At 59.6% G+C, this 12889-nt stretch overlaps 8 protein-coding genes across 8 annotated transcripts; 1 reads left to right on the forward strand and 7 right to left on the reverse strand.

The window, feature by feature from the left end:
- Positions 1-78: 78 nt before the first annotated feature.
- On the reverse strand, positions 79-303 carry SCHCODRAFT_02476936 (uncharacterized protein; the record flags this gene model as incomplete). The annotated part of the gene is made up of 1 exon (XM_050342748.1): positions 79-303. A coding segment is annotated over one exon (225 nt), but the record flags the coding sequence as incomplete, so codon positions are not given.
- Positions 304-342: 39 nt separating this feature from the next.
- SCHCODRAFT_02454943 (uncharacterized protein) lies at positions 343-627 on the reverse strand (the record flags this gene model as incomplete). Its single annotated transcript, XM_050342572.1, has 1 exon — positions 343-627. A coding segment is annotated over one exon (285 nt), but the record flags the coding sequence as incomplete, so codon positions are not given.
- A 711-nt stretch (positions 628-1338) lies between these two features.
- SCHCODRAFT_01058497 (uncharacterized protein) lies at positions 1339-1626 on the reverse strand (the record flags this gene model as incomplete). The annotated part of the gene is made up of 1 exon (XM_050340957.1): positions 1339-1626. A coding segment is annotated over one exon (288 nt), but the record flags the coding sequence as incomplete, so codon positions are not given.
- A 1102-nt stretch (positions 1627-2728) lies between these two features.
- On the reverse strand, positions 2729-3480 carry SCHCODRAFT_01169208 (uncharacterized protein; the record flags this gene model as incomplete). The annotated part of the gene is made up of 2 exons (XM_003033024.2): positions 2729-2773; positions 3229-3480. 2 exons carry the CDS (start codon positions 3478-3480, stop codon positions 2729-2731), a joined length of 297 nt encoding a protein of 98 aa, XP_003033070.2.
- A 38-nt stretch (positions 3481-3518) lies between these two features.
- On the reverse strand, positions 3519-7763 carry SCHCODRAFT_02686158 (uncharacterized protein; the record flags this gene model as incomplete). Its single annotated transcript, XM_003033025.2, has 4 exons — positions 6351-7763; positions 5952-6181; positions 3708-5882; positions 3519-3655 (listed from the first exon to the last, which is right to left on the reverse strand). The coding sequence occupies exons 1-4, from the start codon at positions 7442-7444 to the stop codon at positions 3519-3521; spliced, it is 3636 nt and encodes a 1211-aa protein (XP_003033071.1). The 5' UTR covers positions 7445-7763.
- A 440-nt stretch (positions 7764-8203) lies between these two features.
- On the reverse strand, positions 8204-10200 carry SCHCODRAFT_02617255 (uncharacterized protein). The gene is made up of 5 exons (XM_050344798.1): positions 9757-10200; positions 9691-9702; positions 9435-9635; positions 9080-9382; positions 8204-9028 (listed from the first exon to the last, which is right to left on the reverse strand). The coding sequence occupies exons 1-5, from the start codon at positions 10143-10145 to the stop codon at positions 8368-8370; spliced, it is 1566 nt and encodes a 521-aa protein (XP_050200863.1). The 5' UTR covers positions 10146-10200; the 3' UTR covers positions 8204-8367.
- Positions 10201-11214: 1014 nt separating this feature from the next.
- SCHCODRAFT_02211645 (uncharacterized protein) lies at positions 11215-12206 on the reverse strand. The gene is made up of 2 exons (XM_003033026.3): positions 11632-12206; positions 11215-11574 (listed from the first exon to the last, which is right to left on the reverse strand). The coding sequence occupies exons 1-2, from the start codon at positions 11942-11944 to the stop codon at positions 11351-11353; spliced, it is 537 nt and encodes a 178-aa protein (XP_003033072.2). The 5' UTR covers positions 11945-12206; the 3' UTR covers positions 11215-11350.
- SCHCODRAFT_02617261 (uncharacterized protein) lies at positions 12005-12611 on the forward strand (the record flags this gene model as incomplete). The annotated part of the gene is made up of 3 exons (XM_003032418.2): positions 12005-12240; positions 12302-12505; positions 12562-12611. 3 exons carry the CDS (start codon positions 12005-12007, stop codon positions 12566-12568), a joined length of 447 nt encoding a protein of 148 aa, XP_003032464.1. The 3' UTR covers positions 12569-12611.
- Positions 12612-12889: the final 278 nt, after the last annotated feature.

Below are 12889 nucleotides of genomic sequence, written 5' to 3' on the forward strand. Positions count from 1 at the left end.
CGCGGTCGGCACGTGCGGGCACGTGGCTGCCTGCCGGCCCGACCGGCATTATCCGAGCCTCGCTCGGCGGTACTACCGTAAATTATGCTGCCTTTTATACTTCCTCAGGACCTCATCCGCGTTCTTCAGGTCCTTCTGCGTCTGCCACGTATCGTAAAAGGGGCCGTACCCCACCCACCGTACCTTGTATACTCGCTTCCTCTTCCTCTTGTCCCACTTGTGCTCAACGATCTTCTCGACTTCATACTCCTTGCTGGCCCTCTCCTCGCCTCGCGTCTCCGGTAAGGTGGCTCTGGGTTCGTCCTTTGGCAGGGGATTTTCGCGATAGCGCTTAAGGTGCTGTATATTGAAGACCGGGAAGCCGGGGTACTTGTCGCTCATGTGCAGCCGGTAGGTATTGGGGCTGATCCTCTGCGCGACCTCGAATGGACCTATCCACCGCTGTTTGAGCTTCGGCTTCCCTTTCGCCTCCACCCACTCAAGCGAATGCGGGTTGACCAGCACCCTCTCCCCTTCCGCGAAGACGGGCGCAGGCTTCCTCCCTCGGTTGTACGCTTTCGCTTGTTCTTCCTGCGCCAGCGCGATTGCGTCCCTCGCCGCTTGCCGCGCAACGTCCAGCTGCGCCAGGTATTCCTCCAAGTCTTTGTCCGTGGGAGGTTCGGTGGCGTTCAGCCGTCCTTCGTATACCGCATCGAGGGGTGAGCGGGGAACGCGCCCGAGCAGCAGCTTGAAGGGGGCTTCCCCGGTGCTCTTATGCTCGGCTGAGTTATAGGCGAACTCGAGGAGGTGTAGCAGCGATGCCCACTGGCTGGTGTCGCTCGCTACGTAGGCTCGAAGCATCGTCTCGAGCGTTCGGTTTAGGACCTCGGTCTGTCCGTCGTGCTGGGGGTGGTGTGCCGAGGAGAGCATCATTCGTGTCCTTAGTAGCTTGGACATCTCCTTCCAGAAGTCGGAGACCCATCGCGGGTCTCTGTCCGCTATGATGCTGGACGGGAGGCCGTACCGCGTCGCTACGTTCCTCACGAATACCTCCGCTGCTGCCTGAGCGTCGAATTTGGCGGGGATCGGTAAGAATTGGGCGTGCTTTGTGAATCGGTCCACTATCACGAATATACCCGTGAAGCCGTGCGATTCCGGTAGACCCGTGATGAAATCCATCGACACTGAGTCGTACGGGTGCGGCGGTATGGGATTAGGTATCAGGGTGCCGAACTTCCTAAAGTTGTCGAACTTGACTTTTTGACAGACGTCGCAGGATTTGCAGAATGCGTCGATGGTCCTGCGCATGTGCCGCCAGTGGAATTTGGGGTACAGCTTCGCCCATACTTTCGCCGCCGCGCCGTGCGCGCACTCCATCGGTTCCTCGTGCGCCGCCCTCAGTATCCGCGGGACCAGTTTGTCCGGTACGCAGAGGCGAGGCAGGAAGTCGGCGTCCAGGAAGAATAAGAGTCCATCCTCCGTCTTGTGGAAGCGTCGGCCCGGCGTGAATGTCGTTGACTCGTCGTTAGCATCTTTCCATCTTCGCTCCCAGTACAGCTCCTGGAGGTACTCGTCGACGAACTCCTTGGCTTCCTCGGGCTCCATGCGCAATAGTATTGCCGGCTGTCTTGTGAATACCCCTTCGTAACCGTCGCCTGGAATGAAATCCTCCTGGTCGGAGTCTTCGCCACTCGCGTCTTCCGCCGGCTCGTCTTGCTCGCGAGTCTCGGTCTGCTCCTCCTCCCGCTTCGGTTCCGCTGTCTTCTCTGCCTCCTCAGCCCCCCCGCGTGCAAGGCGACGCGCGGCGGCTCGTGTGGTTGCTGCGTATGCGCTCGGGAGGTCCTGCAGACAATCGACTAGGTGAGCTGTCTCGAACACCTTAGTAGCTGGCGCTCGCAGCGCAGCCTCTTCGCGCAGTTGCGCCGCAGCCTCGTCTGTCGATAAAGCTGGTCCCTCCGTTCTCGCTGGCGAGGTATGCGGCGGCGGCGCGCGTGGGATGCGGCTCAGAGGGTCGACGTTAGAATGCACGCGGCCTGGACGGTGTATGATCTCCAGTCCGGGCGCGTATGCGGAATAGATCGCCCCCCAGTTCGCTAGTCGCCGATTGCTGTTCTCGTATGTGCGCGCCCACTGAAGCGCGCTGTGATCCGTTACGAGGAGGATTTTCTCGCCTTCGATGTACGGCTGGAATTTCACCAATCCTTCCTTGGCTGCCAGAGCTTCTCTCTCCGTGGTGCTGTATCTCGCCTCCGCTCCCTTGAACGAGCGCGACCAGTACGCTATCACCTGTTCGACGTAAACCTCTGTTTCTTCGAACTCCGCGGCCCATTCCTTCGCCACTCGCGCGTCATTGCACTTGTCCGACAGCTTCGTGACCAGTCGTGGAGGTGGCCGACCCGCTTGGTGCGCTTCTCGCAACTTATCGTACAGCTTGGTGCCTGCGAGATCCTTGATTTTGATAGCCTGTACTTGCTGCAATGCGCAACCCAGCGCGTAATCCGACGCGTCCGTGTACAGTCGGTACGGCTGCCCTTCCTGCGGATGTCCGAGGACCGGCGCGCGCTGCAGGGCGGTCTTGGCTTGTACAAAGGCGTACTCCTCTTCCGGTCCCCATTCCCACGATACGTCTTTTCGTAGGAGCCGGTGAAGCGGGGTGCAGATATCGGCGTAGTACGGGATGAACGCGCTGAAGTAGACCGTCATGCCCAGAAAGGCGCGTAATTCCGCTACCTTCGTCGGTCGCGCCAGTTCAAGCACGGCCTTCACCTTCTCCAAATGCGTGGATAACCCCAACCTAGAGACGCGGTGACCGAGTAGGATAATGGAATCGTAGAAAAGGTGGCATTTCGAGGGGGATAGCGTAATGCCCGCTTTCTCGATGGCTTCTAACACCCTGTCCAGGTGCTCCAGATGTTCCTCAAACGACTTGGAATAGACGACAATGTCGTCGATGTACACCAGAGCAAATAACCACAAGTACGGCGCCAGCACGGATTGCATCACGCGCTGGAAAATGGACGGGCCGTTTCGTAGGCCGAAGGGCATGCGCCTAAACTGGAACAGACCGCGATGCGTACGAAAGGCGGTCTTCTCCACGTCTTTTGGGTCCATCTCCAGCTGCGTGAAGCCCGATAGCGCGTCCAGTGAAGATAATACTTGCGCGCCTGATAGCGACGCCAGGATCTCCGATTGTCGTGGAATGGGGAATTCGTCCGGGATGGTGACCGCGTTGAGCCGTCTATAGTCCACGCAAAAACGCGCCTTCCCGTTGCGGTAAGCAATCACCACCGGGGCGCTCCAGGGGCTAATGGATGGCTCGATGACACCCTGCGCGAACCAGGCGTTTATTTGCTGATCCATAACCTCCTTCTTCGCCGGGGACGCTCCTCGCATGGGCTCGGCGATGGGGATCTGGCCCTCCCTGGTTCGGATGGTCGCCTTCGCAGGGTAATTCCCCAGCCTGCCGTCCAGCCCGAATGCCTTGATTCGCTTCTCCAGCATCTTCCACGCTCGCTCCTTCAGCTCCTCGGGTAGCGCCCCTACGTCGAGAATCTTTCGGAATTGCTCGCTGGGGATAGGTTCTGACTCGGGTAGAGCGGCTGTCTTTGGGCCGTACTCGTCCTCTGCCTCCTCCTCAGCTCTGTCCGGTGGCTTCTTAGGCGGTTGGGCCCAAGTGCTGTACGCCTGTTCGTCGGGCATGTGGAAGCGGCTTCTGGCGGGCTCTTGACCGGCGGCCCAAGCTCCGTAGTTCTGCGGATGAGGCATCCTCCACGCCTTGTCTGGGGCTCGCGCTTTGGTCTTCTTCTGGTTCTCCGGACTCGCCATCCTCGCCCTGCATAATCCTTCCATCAAATCCGCGTGTCTCTTCATCTTGTCCAACTTCTCCTGCGACCCGGGCTTGTCGAAGTACTCCTGAGCAGGGATCACTCGACCGAGTACTTCGCCCTTCCTGATCATTCGGGGTGAGTCTGACGGGTTAGCCAGAGGTACAAAGGGGGCGGCCGACGAGATGATAGTGTTTGGGACCGCCAGAAAACGGTCGTCGTCGGAGGAGAGCAGGATCTTCTCCACCACCCATTCCCCCGGGGACTCAAAGGGGCCGAGCACCTCCACTTTAACGCAAGTGTTAGGGGGCAGTCGGGTGTCCTTAGCGGCGAGGATAAGGGAGTCTAAGATCTCAGCTTTCCTTTTTCTTTCCCGTAGCTTCTGCTTGGCTCTCGACACGAAGCTCCCCCGCGCGATCTTCTCGGCTGGCATTTCCCCCAGAAATGACTTAGCGACCCGGTCGTAGTCGGGGCTTCGTCGTACAGGAGTAGCGGAAATGGGATGTTCGGGCGCGCCCCCGAATTCGATGGTCGTGGAACTAGTCCCGTCCAGTTCCAGCGCACGGCGCACCGACAACTCGTACGCCTGTTGAAAATCTTCCCCGAGGAGGACGGGCACGGTCATTCCTTCGACGATTTGTACCTCGCAGTCCATCTCCAGCGTGGTGCCGTCGTTGCAGAAGATCTGGAATGACAGTCGCACTTTCCCTTTCACCGGGGCGTCCCGCTTCGTGAGCTGCATCAGGCGCGAACCTTCCTCAGTTCGGATCGGCGGCGGGCTTATCAGCTTGTGGTAATGACCGAGGGAGACCAGGGTGACGCTCGCGCCCGAGTCGATCCTTAGGTCGACTTCCACGTCGCGGGAAGACCCCACTCTTCCCCTCACGCTCAGAACTGAGGTATTGCCATCAGGCAATCTTAGCGCTCCCCTCCGTGGAACCAGACGAATTTTCCCTGGATCATAAGGCTTAAGGGCCGCCAACGCCTCGTCCAGAGGTGGCGGCTCCTCCGCGCAAGCCAAGTTGATCTCCTCCTTAACTCCTCGTCCTTCCAGCCCCTCAGCGTCACCGTCCCCTTCCCATATAGATTCCAGGTAGTACACGGACTCGACCGGGAGACACTCCCCTCTATGCCAATAATCATCTGCAATTTCTTCTATTTTCGACACGAACGGCGAAACTCCCATCAGCAACACCTCCTCCCTCTCGCCGATGTCACCGCCTTCGGTCTCCTCCTGGGTCTTACTCCTTCCCTGCTCGCCGCCCGCGAGAGTTCGGGACGCCCGGTCAAAACCCTGCTCCACGGCCAGGACATACGCCGTGTCGTAAGCTAGATCGGCGGCCGACTCGACCAGCAAGCCAGTCTCCCGGCGCCGCTTCTCGAACTCGTTCCAATGCGGACAGTCCTTATTCCAATGCTTGAGGCTGCCGCAGGCGAAACACGGTCCGGGAGGCGGTTTCTTGCCCTTAGACAGGACATCGTCCCTCGCCGGGAAAGAATACGAGGTATTCGCGGCGGCCCTCTTGGCGGCGACCGCGTACGCGACGGCGAACAAGTCGCGTTGCAGTCCTTCCGGTTCCGCTCCTTCGCCCGATACTGGAAGCTCCTCGCTTTCCTCCTCCATCGTCTCCACGTCGTAAGCGTGCGCGACGTCCTTGGCGGCCCCAGCGGACGCACGCCAGGAAGGACGCGACGGTGGTCTCTCGGCTGCGGTCTCGAGCCTCTTGTCGCGCGTGTAAGCCAGCACCAGGTCCTCCGAGTGCTCGATGACCCGTGCCTGCAACTCGTCGGTGCTCTTGACGGAGGTGAAGTTCAGCATCAGCTTCCATCCTTTAGGGGCGACGTCCATGATCAACTTCGCTTCGTGCCGAGAGTCCTCAGTCGCGTAGCCCAGCGACCTGCAGTACATGATCCGGCGGTGAATAAAGTCCTGCGGCGATTCACGAGGGTTCTTCGGGTCGCGGAAGTGCTGCATGCGGAAGTCGGACGAGAGCGCACTCATCCAAGCTGGTCCTAGGTAATGCCGACGGATGGACGAAATGTAATTGCTGTGCCCTTCCCTCATGTAGTCCTTGCGCGCTTCGCTCAAGGTCATATACCAACGCTGAACTGGGGAGTTAGGAACCAACCTTGCCCACAACCACTCACCCAAAGCTTGGGGCATCCTTCCCCCTTGTCGCGCCAACTCCACGATGTTCCAGAAGTACACCATGGCCGTGTTGCGGTTGCCATCCCACGAAGGTAGGCTCTCGGGCTTGATGACGGGGTTGATGCCCGGGATGGGCGCCTTCGACGCGTTGACCGGGTTCGTCTCGTCGCCGGGGGGGATCGCCCCCTCCTCCTCCTTCCGCGCCCTTCTTCTTCTTCTTCTTCTTGTCCTTGGACCGCTTCTTCTTTCTCCGCTTCCCCGCGTCTGAAGAGTGATCCGACGGGTCAGGAGGAGGGTCTTCCTCCTCGATCGGCTGTAAGTGCATTTCCTGGAACGTCGAAAGCCGGCCTCGCCGTCGACGGTGGCGGCGCTCGGAAGGTCTAGACGAGAAGTCTGACGTCGAGCTCGAAGAGGAGGACGACGAGTCTGACGACTCGTGGCTGGTCGTACTGGAAGACGATGACGAATGCGGGCTTTGGCCTCCTTTGTCGACGGGTGGCGCCGGGGGCGGCGGTGCTGGAGGCCGAGGCGGCAGAGGCGGTGGTTGTGGAGGAGCGGTTTGGTCCACGCCTCGCCTCCACGATTCGGTACGTCCTCGCGGCGAGTCCACGGGCGAATACCCCAGCGGGTTTTCGTACGTCGTCCTCGGGGGTATCTCCCGTCTCCGATCGAGCTCGTCGTAGTAGACGAGCGCGGGGTTGGGCTCTGCTTCGCGCGGAGGGAAGGCTCTCGCGATAGGGGTCGGTACCCGAGTCATTTCCCGGACGTCTGCGTCCAGGAATTGCTCGACCGCTCTCCCTGAGCGGGGCCCATCCGTCGCCGCCCTGGCGTTGGGCAGCCCTCCCAGAGCTAACCGCAGCCGTCGGTGGGGATCCTCTTCCTCCTCTATCTTCCGGTAGACGGTCGACGGAGTGGTGGTCGGTTGCGAGTGTAGCTCCGCGTCGTTCACGCCGTTCGCCCTCAGCGCTTCCGCGAAATACTTCTCGTACACTCGTTCGGCACCCATTAGTCGCCCTGTTAGGCCTACCCAAGCGAGTTGCAGTTCCTGAAGGGAGGCGGCGTGCAAGAGGATCCGGCTGAAGGCGTCCTTCGGGTCGATCTGGTACGTGTGGGTGCGTTCGGGCAGGTACGCGGTGAGGGAGGTGAGTACCAGCTGCATCTTCGAGACGGTGTCGAAAACGGGCTTAGTGAGATCGTACTTGACGGCGTAACGAGGTTCATCAGTTCCCGTGGCCCTGCCGCAGTCCACGATGTCGCTGATCGTCAACTCACGCCGGGTGGCGTACTTGTGAACTCGTCCCCTCAGGGAGCGAAGCTCGGTCGGTAGGAGAGCGTCGGCGTTGGACATCTCGTCTTCGTACATGACTCGTATCGTCTCGAGACGGTTACGCCCAAGCTGGCTCCGAGTGGGGGAAGGTTCGCGAGGGGAACGGCTACTGCGTTCCATTTCGCGCTCCACTTCAGCGGCTGAACCGGGCGTCGAGTCCGGCATGTTGAGGTCAAGCTGGATGTCGAACAGAGAGACGTGTTCTTGAGTCTGATTAGCGGCGAAAGTCTCAAGGTTGAGGGAGGCGGCGTCGGAGATCGGAGTGAGAGGGGAGTCCGAGGATGAGTGACGTCGGTACTGGAGGGACAGCCGTGGTATACGGCTTCGGGCGAGCGGGGCTGAGACTGAACGGCGTTCGACGCGACCAGCGTCGATCGGCGATCCCGTAAATTCGGCCTCCTCCCTGCGCAGGCGTCGACTATGCCTAGTAGCGAACGGATACAGCTTGACCAGGTAGACGGAGATCACTCACGAGATCCCACAGTGTCCACTTTGCGGTGGCTGCCGACCGCGTGGGGATGCTCGTGAGCGGGAGGCGTGCCGCGAAGTGGTTCTCCGCTGAGAAGGAGCTCAGTGCGCCTCGAATTCGAGGCGGGCTGTTCCCAAGTAGCCGTGAATTCACGGCTACGCTTCTAAGCGGTGGACCCTCGTGCAACCTCCGGGCCCCTGCTCGATGCGTCTTAGACGTCGAGAAGGGCTGATGGGGTTTGCGAGATAGAAAGGTGTCGTATATTCCCGACGGCGGTCGCGTCGCGCCGCCGTCGCCACGTGCGTATGTATGCTTATCTAAGGCGCTGTGGGCGCCTATGTACGTACGAGTCCTCGTGAGTCCGTAACAAAAAGGTAAGTGATTGGAAAAGATAATAGTCGCCTTACTCCGCGTCGCGGGGGGAGAGTCCCCGTCGTCCCAGTCCCTCACAAGAGTTGCCGGCGTCAACTACTGTCCAATTGATGTATTGTGTTTTTATCGTACAATTTTGACCAAATCATGCCAGATATCCTTGGGTAAATTCGTTCGCGGTCAGTAATAATATATGGTCGGTGCAGTACACAAACGATGTTCATGGCAAACCGATTGATTTGAAGGCCTAGATCTCCCTAATCAACTCCTCTATATCCCACCCCAGCGCCCTAAACCGCGCAGCCGCCTCCGCCCGCTTGTCCGGTGGCAGCATCCCCATCAGCGCCTTGAGCTGCATTGGCACGGCCTTCTTCATCATCTCATTCGCCTGCGCCGCCCGCGTCCCCTGGCGCTTCGCATCGAACTCATCCGGCCCCTCCTCGAAGTACGGCCGGTAATACTCGTCGATGTACTTGAAGTCCGGCGTCGCCTTCATCACGAAGAAGTCGCGCGGCTGCTGAGGTCGGATGCGCGCCATGCTCAGCTCGCGCCACGCCGCGTCGCGCCAGCCCGCGCCGTCCGTGCTCTTCGCCTGCGCGACGAAGGCGGGGACGAGAAGCTCGGCGGAGCGCGCCATGATCTCCGGGTACGATTTCCACCCGTCTCCGTCGCCGAGGCGGTATTGGACGCAGTAGACGGCGTAGTCGCCCGCGCCGAGGATGACCTCCCCGTCATCCCAATCGATGACGCGATCCCAGGGCTGGCCGGTAGGGCGGGGTTGGGGCTTGTATTCGCCTCCGGGACCATTGAACCTGCCCTTGGGAGCTTGAACGCCGTTGACCTCGACGATGGATACGCGCAGGCGGCCGTTGTAGTCCTTCCACGGGGATACGGTCATCAGGTCGCTCCTGGTGACAAGTGTCAGTCCAATGCTAGGCATGCTTTGTTATGAGCCTTACCCGCCAGGCGTAGTATGGAACTTGGCGGTCTTGAGGTCCTCGGGTAGCAGGTTGTTCTTGAGGTAGCCGAAGACAGTGTACATCGTTTGACCAGCGATGACTGCGATAGCGCGCCCGTCCCTGCGCCGGTTCTGCACGATGATGCGAAAGCAGACTAACGTCGAGCCCATGTACTTCTTGAGCTCTCGCCCGAAAGGACGCTTATTAGGGCCCTTCAGACCCGCCCAGCGTTGATATGACGGGGGCCCGTCAGACGGAGTATCGGTATCGCGTCCCTCAGGCGGCTCAAACGCTTGCTGAAGTCTGCAAAACTGTTCAGCGACGATGCAGATGCGTGAAGGAACTAGTTACGCACAGGGTACCAAGCTCGCCAGCCGTGGTCATCCACAGTCCGAGGCCGTTCTCGTTGTGATGGCAGAAGATGGGGCATATTGGCCAGTCGACATCGGGCCGGTCGGAGGGGTCGAACGTCTTCGCGAAGGGTGGGTGCACAAAGCCGTAGCACTCTTCCTTGTGTCCGGCTTGCCAGTGTTCGCGTTGGCAGTTCTGCGAGCAGCTGAGGGAAGGTTGCTCAGAAGGGACTGGGCTGTTCGTCTACGAAGCCAACTCACTAATTGATAGACCTGCGAGTTCACCGTCAATCAGTATATTCCTCGATCACTGGCCACCGTACGCACTTGCACATCGAGCATGTCTGCAATCGCGTCCCCACTAGCTTGTCCCGTCCGCACCTCCCACATATCGTCTTCCTGTCTTTCTTTCGCGCCTTCCGCGCCGCCACTTCATCGTGTGCCGCGCTCAAGATCGCATGCGCGTGCTCGTCGACCGCATCGTACAGCGGGGAGCCTGTGGGCGTGCACCGTTGGCTCGCCTTCTTTTTCTTCTTGCTTTTCTTCTTGTTCGTACTCGTCGAGGTGGAAGGAGACCCCTCATCGGTCGAGGGAGTAGCTGGGGTACCAATCGTTCGCGCTCGAGGCACGATTGCCTGGGCGTCAACAGCATCGGGGCCACCGAGGAGCAGTCTGGCAAAGTCGTTTTCGAGTTCTTGGGTAAAGGCCTCGTCCATGATGGTGGCTCAGGTCAAGAGGCTGGAGTTAGTTTAGCTTGACCAGAGGTTAGTTTGTGGGCGAGATCAAGCACCCAGATCAGAAACGGGCGCCTAATGTCAGATTTCACGTGATCTGCTTGTAGCGGACCCACAAGGTGATTTCTTCTCGGGATTCTGCATTTTCGCCTGCTGTGTCACGCAAGTCGACGTGTAAGGATAAATCATCTAAAAGTACAACAGGATAAACGAGAGATAAACTACATCACAAGATCATGAGGGTATTCGTCTCAACTTCAGCTTTCCCGGCTACGACCGGGCGTCCAAGTCAGCATAGGGTCTACGCTGCATTCAGCGCCGCGGGAGCCTCGTCGTGCTCGATGGACGCGTCGTCCGCGAGCTTCTCCTTCTTCTTCGTCGAGTCCACATACTGCATCCGCTCCTTCTCCACATCGACATAGTATGGGCGGTATACTGTAAAAAAACCTCGAAGGCCAATTAGCGACACAAGTCGCCGAATTCGTGAAAATCGACACATCAGCTCCGTCCGCTGAGACCGAACTTGACACCTATGGTCAGAACTTACACTGCGAGGGTCCTTGGCACTCTTTTGGCCCCCGTGGCCGCGGCTGGCAGGCAGTCAGTCGCTGCCTGGAGGGGCGAGCGGGAAGTCCGGCGCACCGCCGCGCCACGTGACAAGTTGAACTTCGGCCGTGCTGGACTCACCTTGACGCTGTAAGTCATTGGATACCGTCTTGACTCCAAACGAGCGAAGCCCTAGAGGACGTCGCAGCAGCTAAGAGGTGAGGGCGCGCACTCGGACTGGCATCAAACAGAATTGAGGCTTTTTCAGTTCGAGGGGGCCCCCGTGACCAGCGCTGTGACGAGCCCCGGCTTATTGTCCCTCGCGCACTCGTCCCTATCAAGTAGGGCATGGCGCGCACTCCTCAGTTAGCCCTGAGTGAGCGTGCAGGTGCCCTCGCACCGGTAGGGCATCGCCCTCGTGAGATATCAAGATCCTACGGCTGTCCGTGCCTTGTGGACTGCATCCCCCTTTGACCAGCCACCGCTAAGCTAACCCCGACCACAAGGAAACCCCGTTATGCAGCGCTCGACTGTGGAGAAATTCTCGATCACATGCGTCGACTGACCGGACTCACCGACAATGTGCGTCGTTTTACATCGAATTCGGAGGCTTGTGTCGCTAATTGGCCTTCGAGGTTTTTTTACAGTATACCGCCCATACGCACCGGCACGAAGATGATGTTGAAGGACATCCAGATGAGGTAGAACTTCCAGCCGAGGTTCTCGATGCCGGGCGGCGTCGCCTGCACGACGCAGTAGTTGGAGATCCAGTTGCTCGCGGTCGCCACCGCCGCGCCCTTCGTGCGCATCGCCAGCGAGTTGATCTCGACGGGGTACAACCATGGCACACCTTGCCAGCAGATGCCTGCGAGAGTGGGCCAGTCAATCATACGTCGCTCGTATGATTAAAGACACGGCTCACCAAAGAAGATGTAGTACACGAAGAAGAACGCCGTCGCGCCTGCGCCGAACTTGGTCCCGTTCTCAGGGTCGCTGGCCTGCGACAGCAGCGCGGAGATGAGGATATAGCACACAGCCTGGCCGGCAGCGCCCCACATCATCAGCTTCCGACGACCGGCGCGCTCGATGAGCCAGAGGCCTGCGAAGGAGAAGAAGAGGTAGGAGAGCGACTTGCAAGGTGACGATGCTCGAGGGGCTGACGGAGCTGCAGCACGGCAGACACCATTTTGGGGCCCCAGGATGGCAGGCGGAGGGCGGTGGATGGTGCGCTTCATCCATCGAGCTTACGGTCACTTGTAATTTGGGTAGATTCTGTGCAAATGCAACTTTATTCGATGTCTGTTCTACGGATACACGACCAATGTACTCAACGAACGCCGAATGAAAACGCCCACTGCGACGGAGAGGACCTCCCTCCCCATCGCGCACAGCCTCCCTCGTCGCCCTCACCCTCCTGCTCGCCCTCCCAGTGCGAGGGAGCGCGGGCTCTACTCGCCCTCCTCCCACGCCGTCTCCGCGCGTCTCCTTCCCTTCCGCGTTGCTCTGCATTCTCGCGAAAGCCAGAGTCACACTGTAAACGTCGTAAGCATGCCCCTTCCCTCGCGCTAATCCAACCACCCCCGAGCACTCACCCTCAGCCCTGCCACATCGACTTGCTGTTCCCAAGCGTCCGACGCGTCGCCCGATGACTACAAGCGCTGTCGGTGCACCCTCACGCCCGAATCTGTCGAAACGGAGCCCGTCCTCATCCCCAGCATTCCCACTTCCTCCTCGCCTCTGACCTCGTCTCATCTGGTCCTGGCATCGGTAGCTGCTCCCCATCGAATAGCACATGCCTATTCATCGATTAGAAGTGCTCTACCGAGCATAAGAAAGGGAGAACATTGCTCACCTTGTGAAAAGGAGGGTGGGAGCGATGCCCCCACCCCCACCCCCGCCCTCGGTGGCGCGAGATACGCGCGCCGACGCCGCGCTGACTTGTGCGGCGTCCATCAACGATCTGTTTGAGCGACGGGAAGCGCCGTTGAAGGGGTCTGACAGCGCAGCTTGGTCGCATTTGGGCGCTGAGATGGGAGGGCGGGGGTTCTGGATAAAATGAGTTGAGGGGCTCATCTCGTGCGCACTCGCCGAGATACCTCGTATGAGGACGACATACTGTCGCCTTCAACGTCGCGCAAGAAGAAACGGGCGATACGCGCCGCCGTAGAGGTGTTGCGAGG

The sequence above is a fragment of the Schizophyllum commune genome, assembly GCF_000143185.2.
Source record: "Schizophyllum commune H4-8 unplaced genomic scaffold SCHCOscaffold_4, whole genome shotgun sequence".
NCBI lineage: Eukaryota > Fungi > Basidiomycota > Agaricomycetes > Agaricales > Schizophyllaceae > Schizophyllum > Schizophyllum commune.

Excerpts from the sequence above, each read along its gene's own strand:
- SCHCODRAFT_02617255 (XM_050344798.1), bottom strand. The coding sequence starts at position 10,145 with ATGGACGAGGCCTTTACCCAAGAACTCGAAAACGACTTTGCCAGACTG. Across the intron at positions 9,383-9,434 it reads GCTGGCGAGCTTGGTACCCT|ACTTCAGCAAGCGTTTGAGC; the intron begins GTGCGTAACTAG and ends ACAGTTTTGCAG. Across the intron at positions 9,029-9,079 it reads TTCCATACTACGCCTGGCGG|GAGCGACCTGATGACCGTAT; the intron begins GTAAGGCTCATA and ends ACTTGTCACCAG.
- SCHCODRAFT_02211645 (XM_003033026.3), bottom strand. The coding sequence starts at position 11,944 with ATGAAGCGCACCATCCACCGCCCTCCGCCTGCCATCCTGGGGCCCCAA. Across the intron at positions 11,575-11,631 it reads CGTGTACTACATCTTCTTTG|GCATCTGCTGGCAAGGTGTG; the intron begins GTGAGCCGTGTC and ends CCACTCTCGCAG.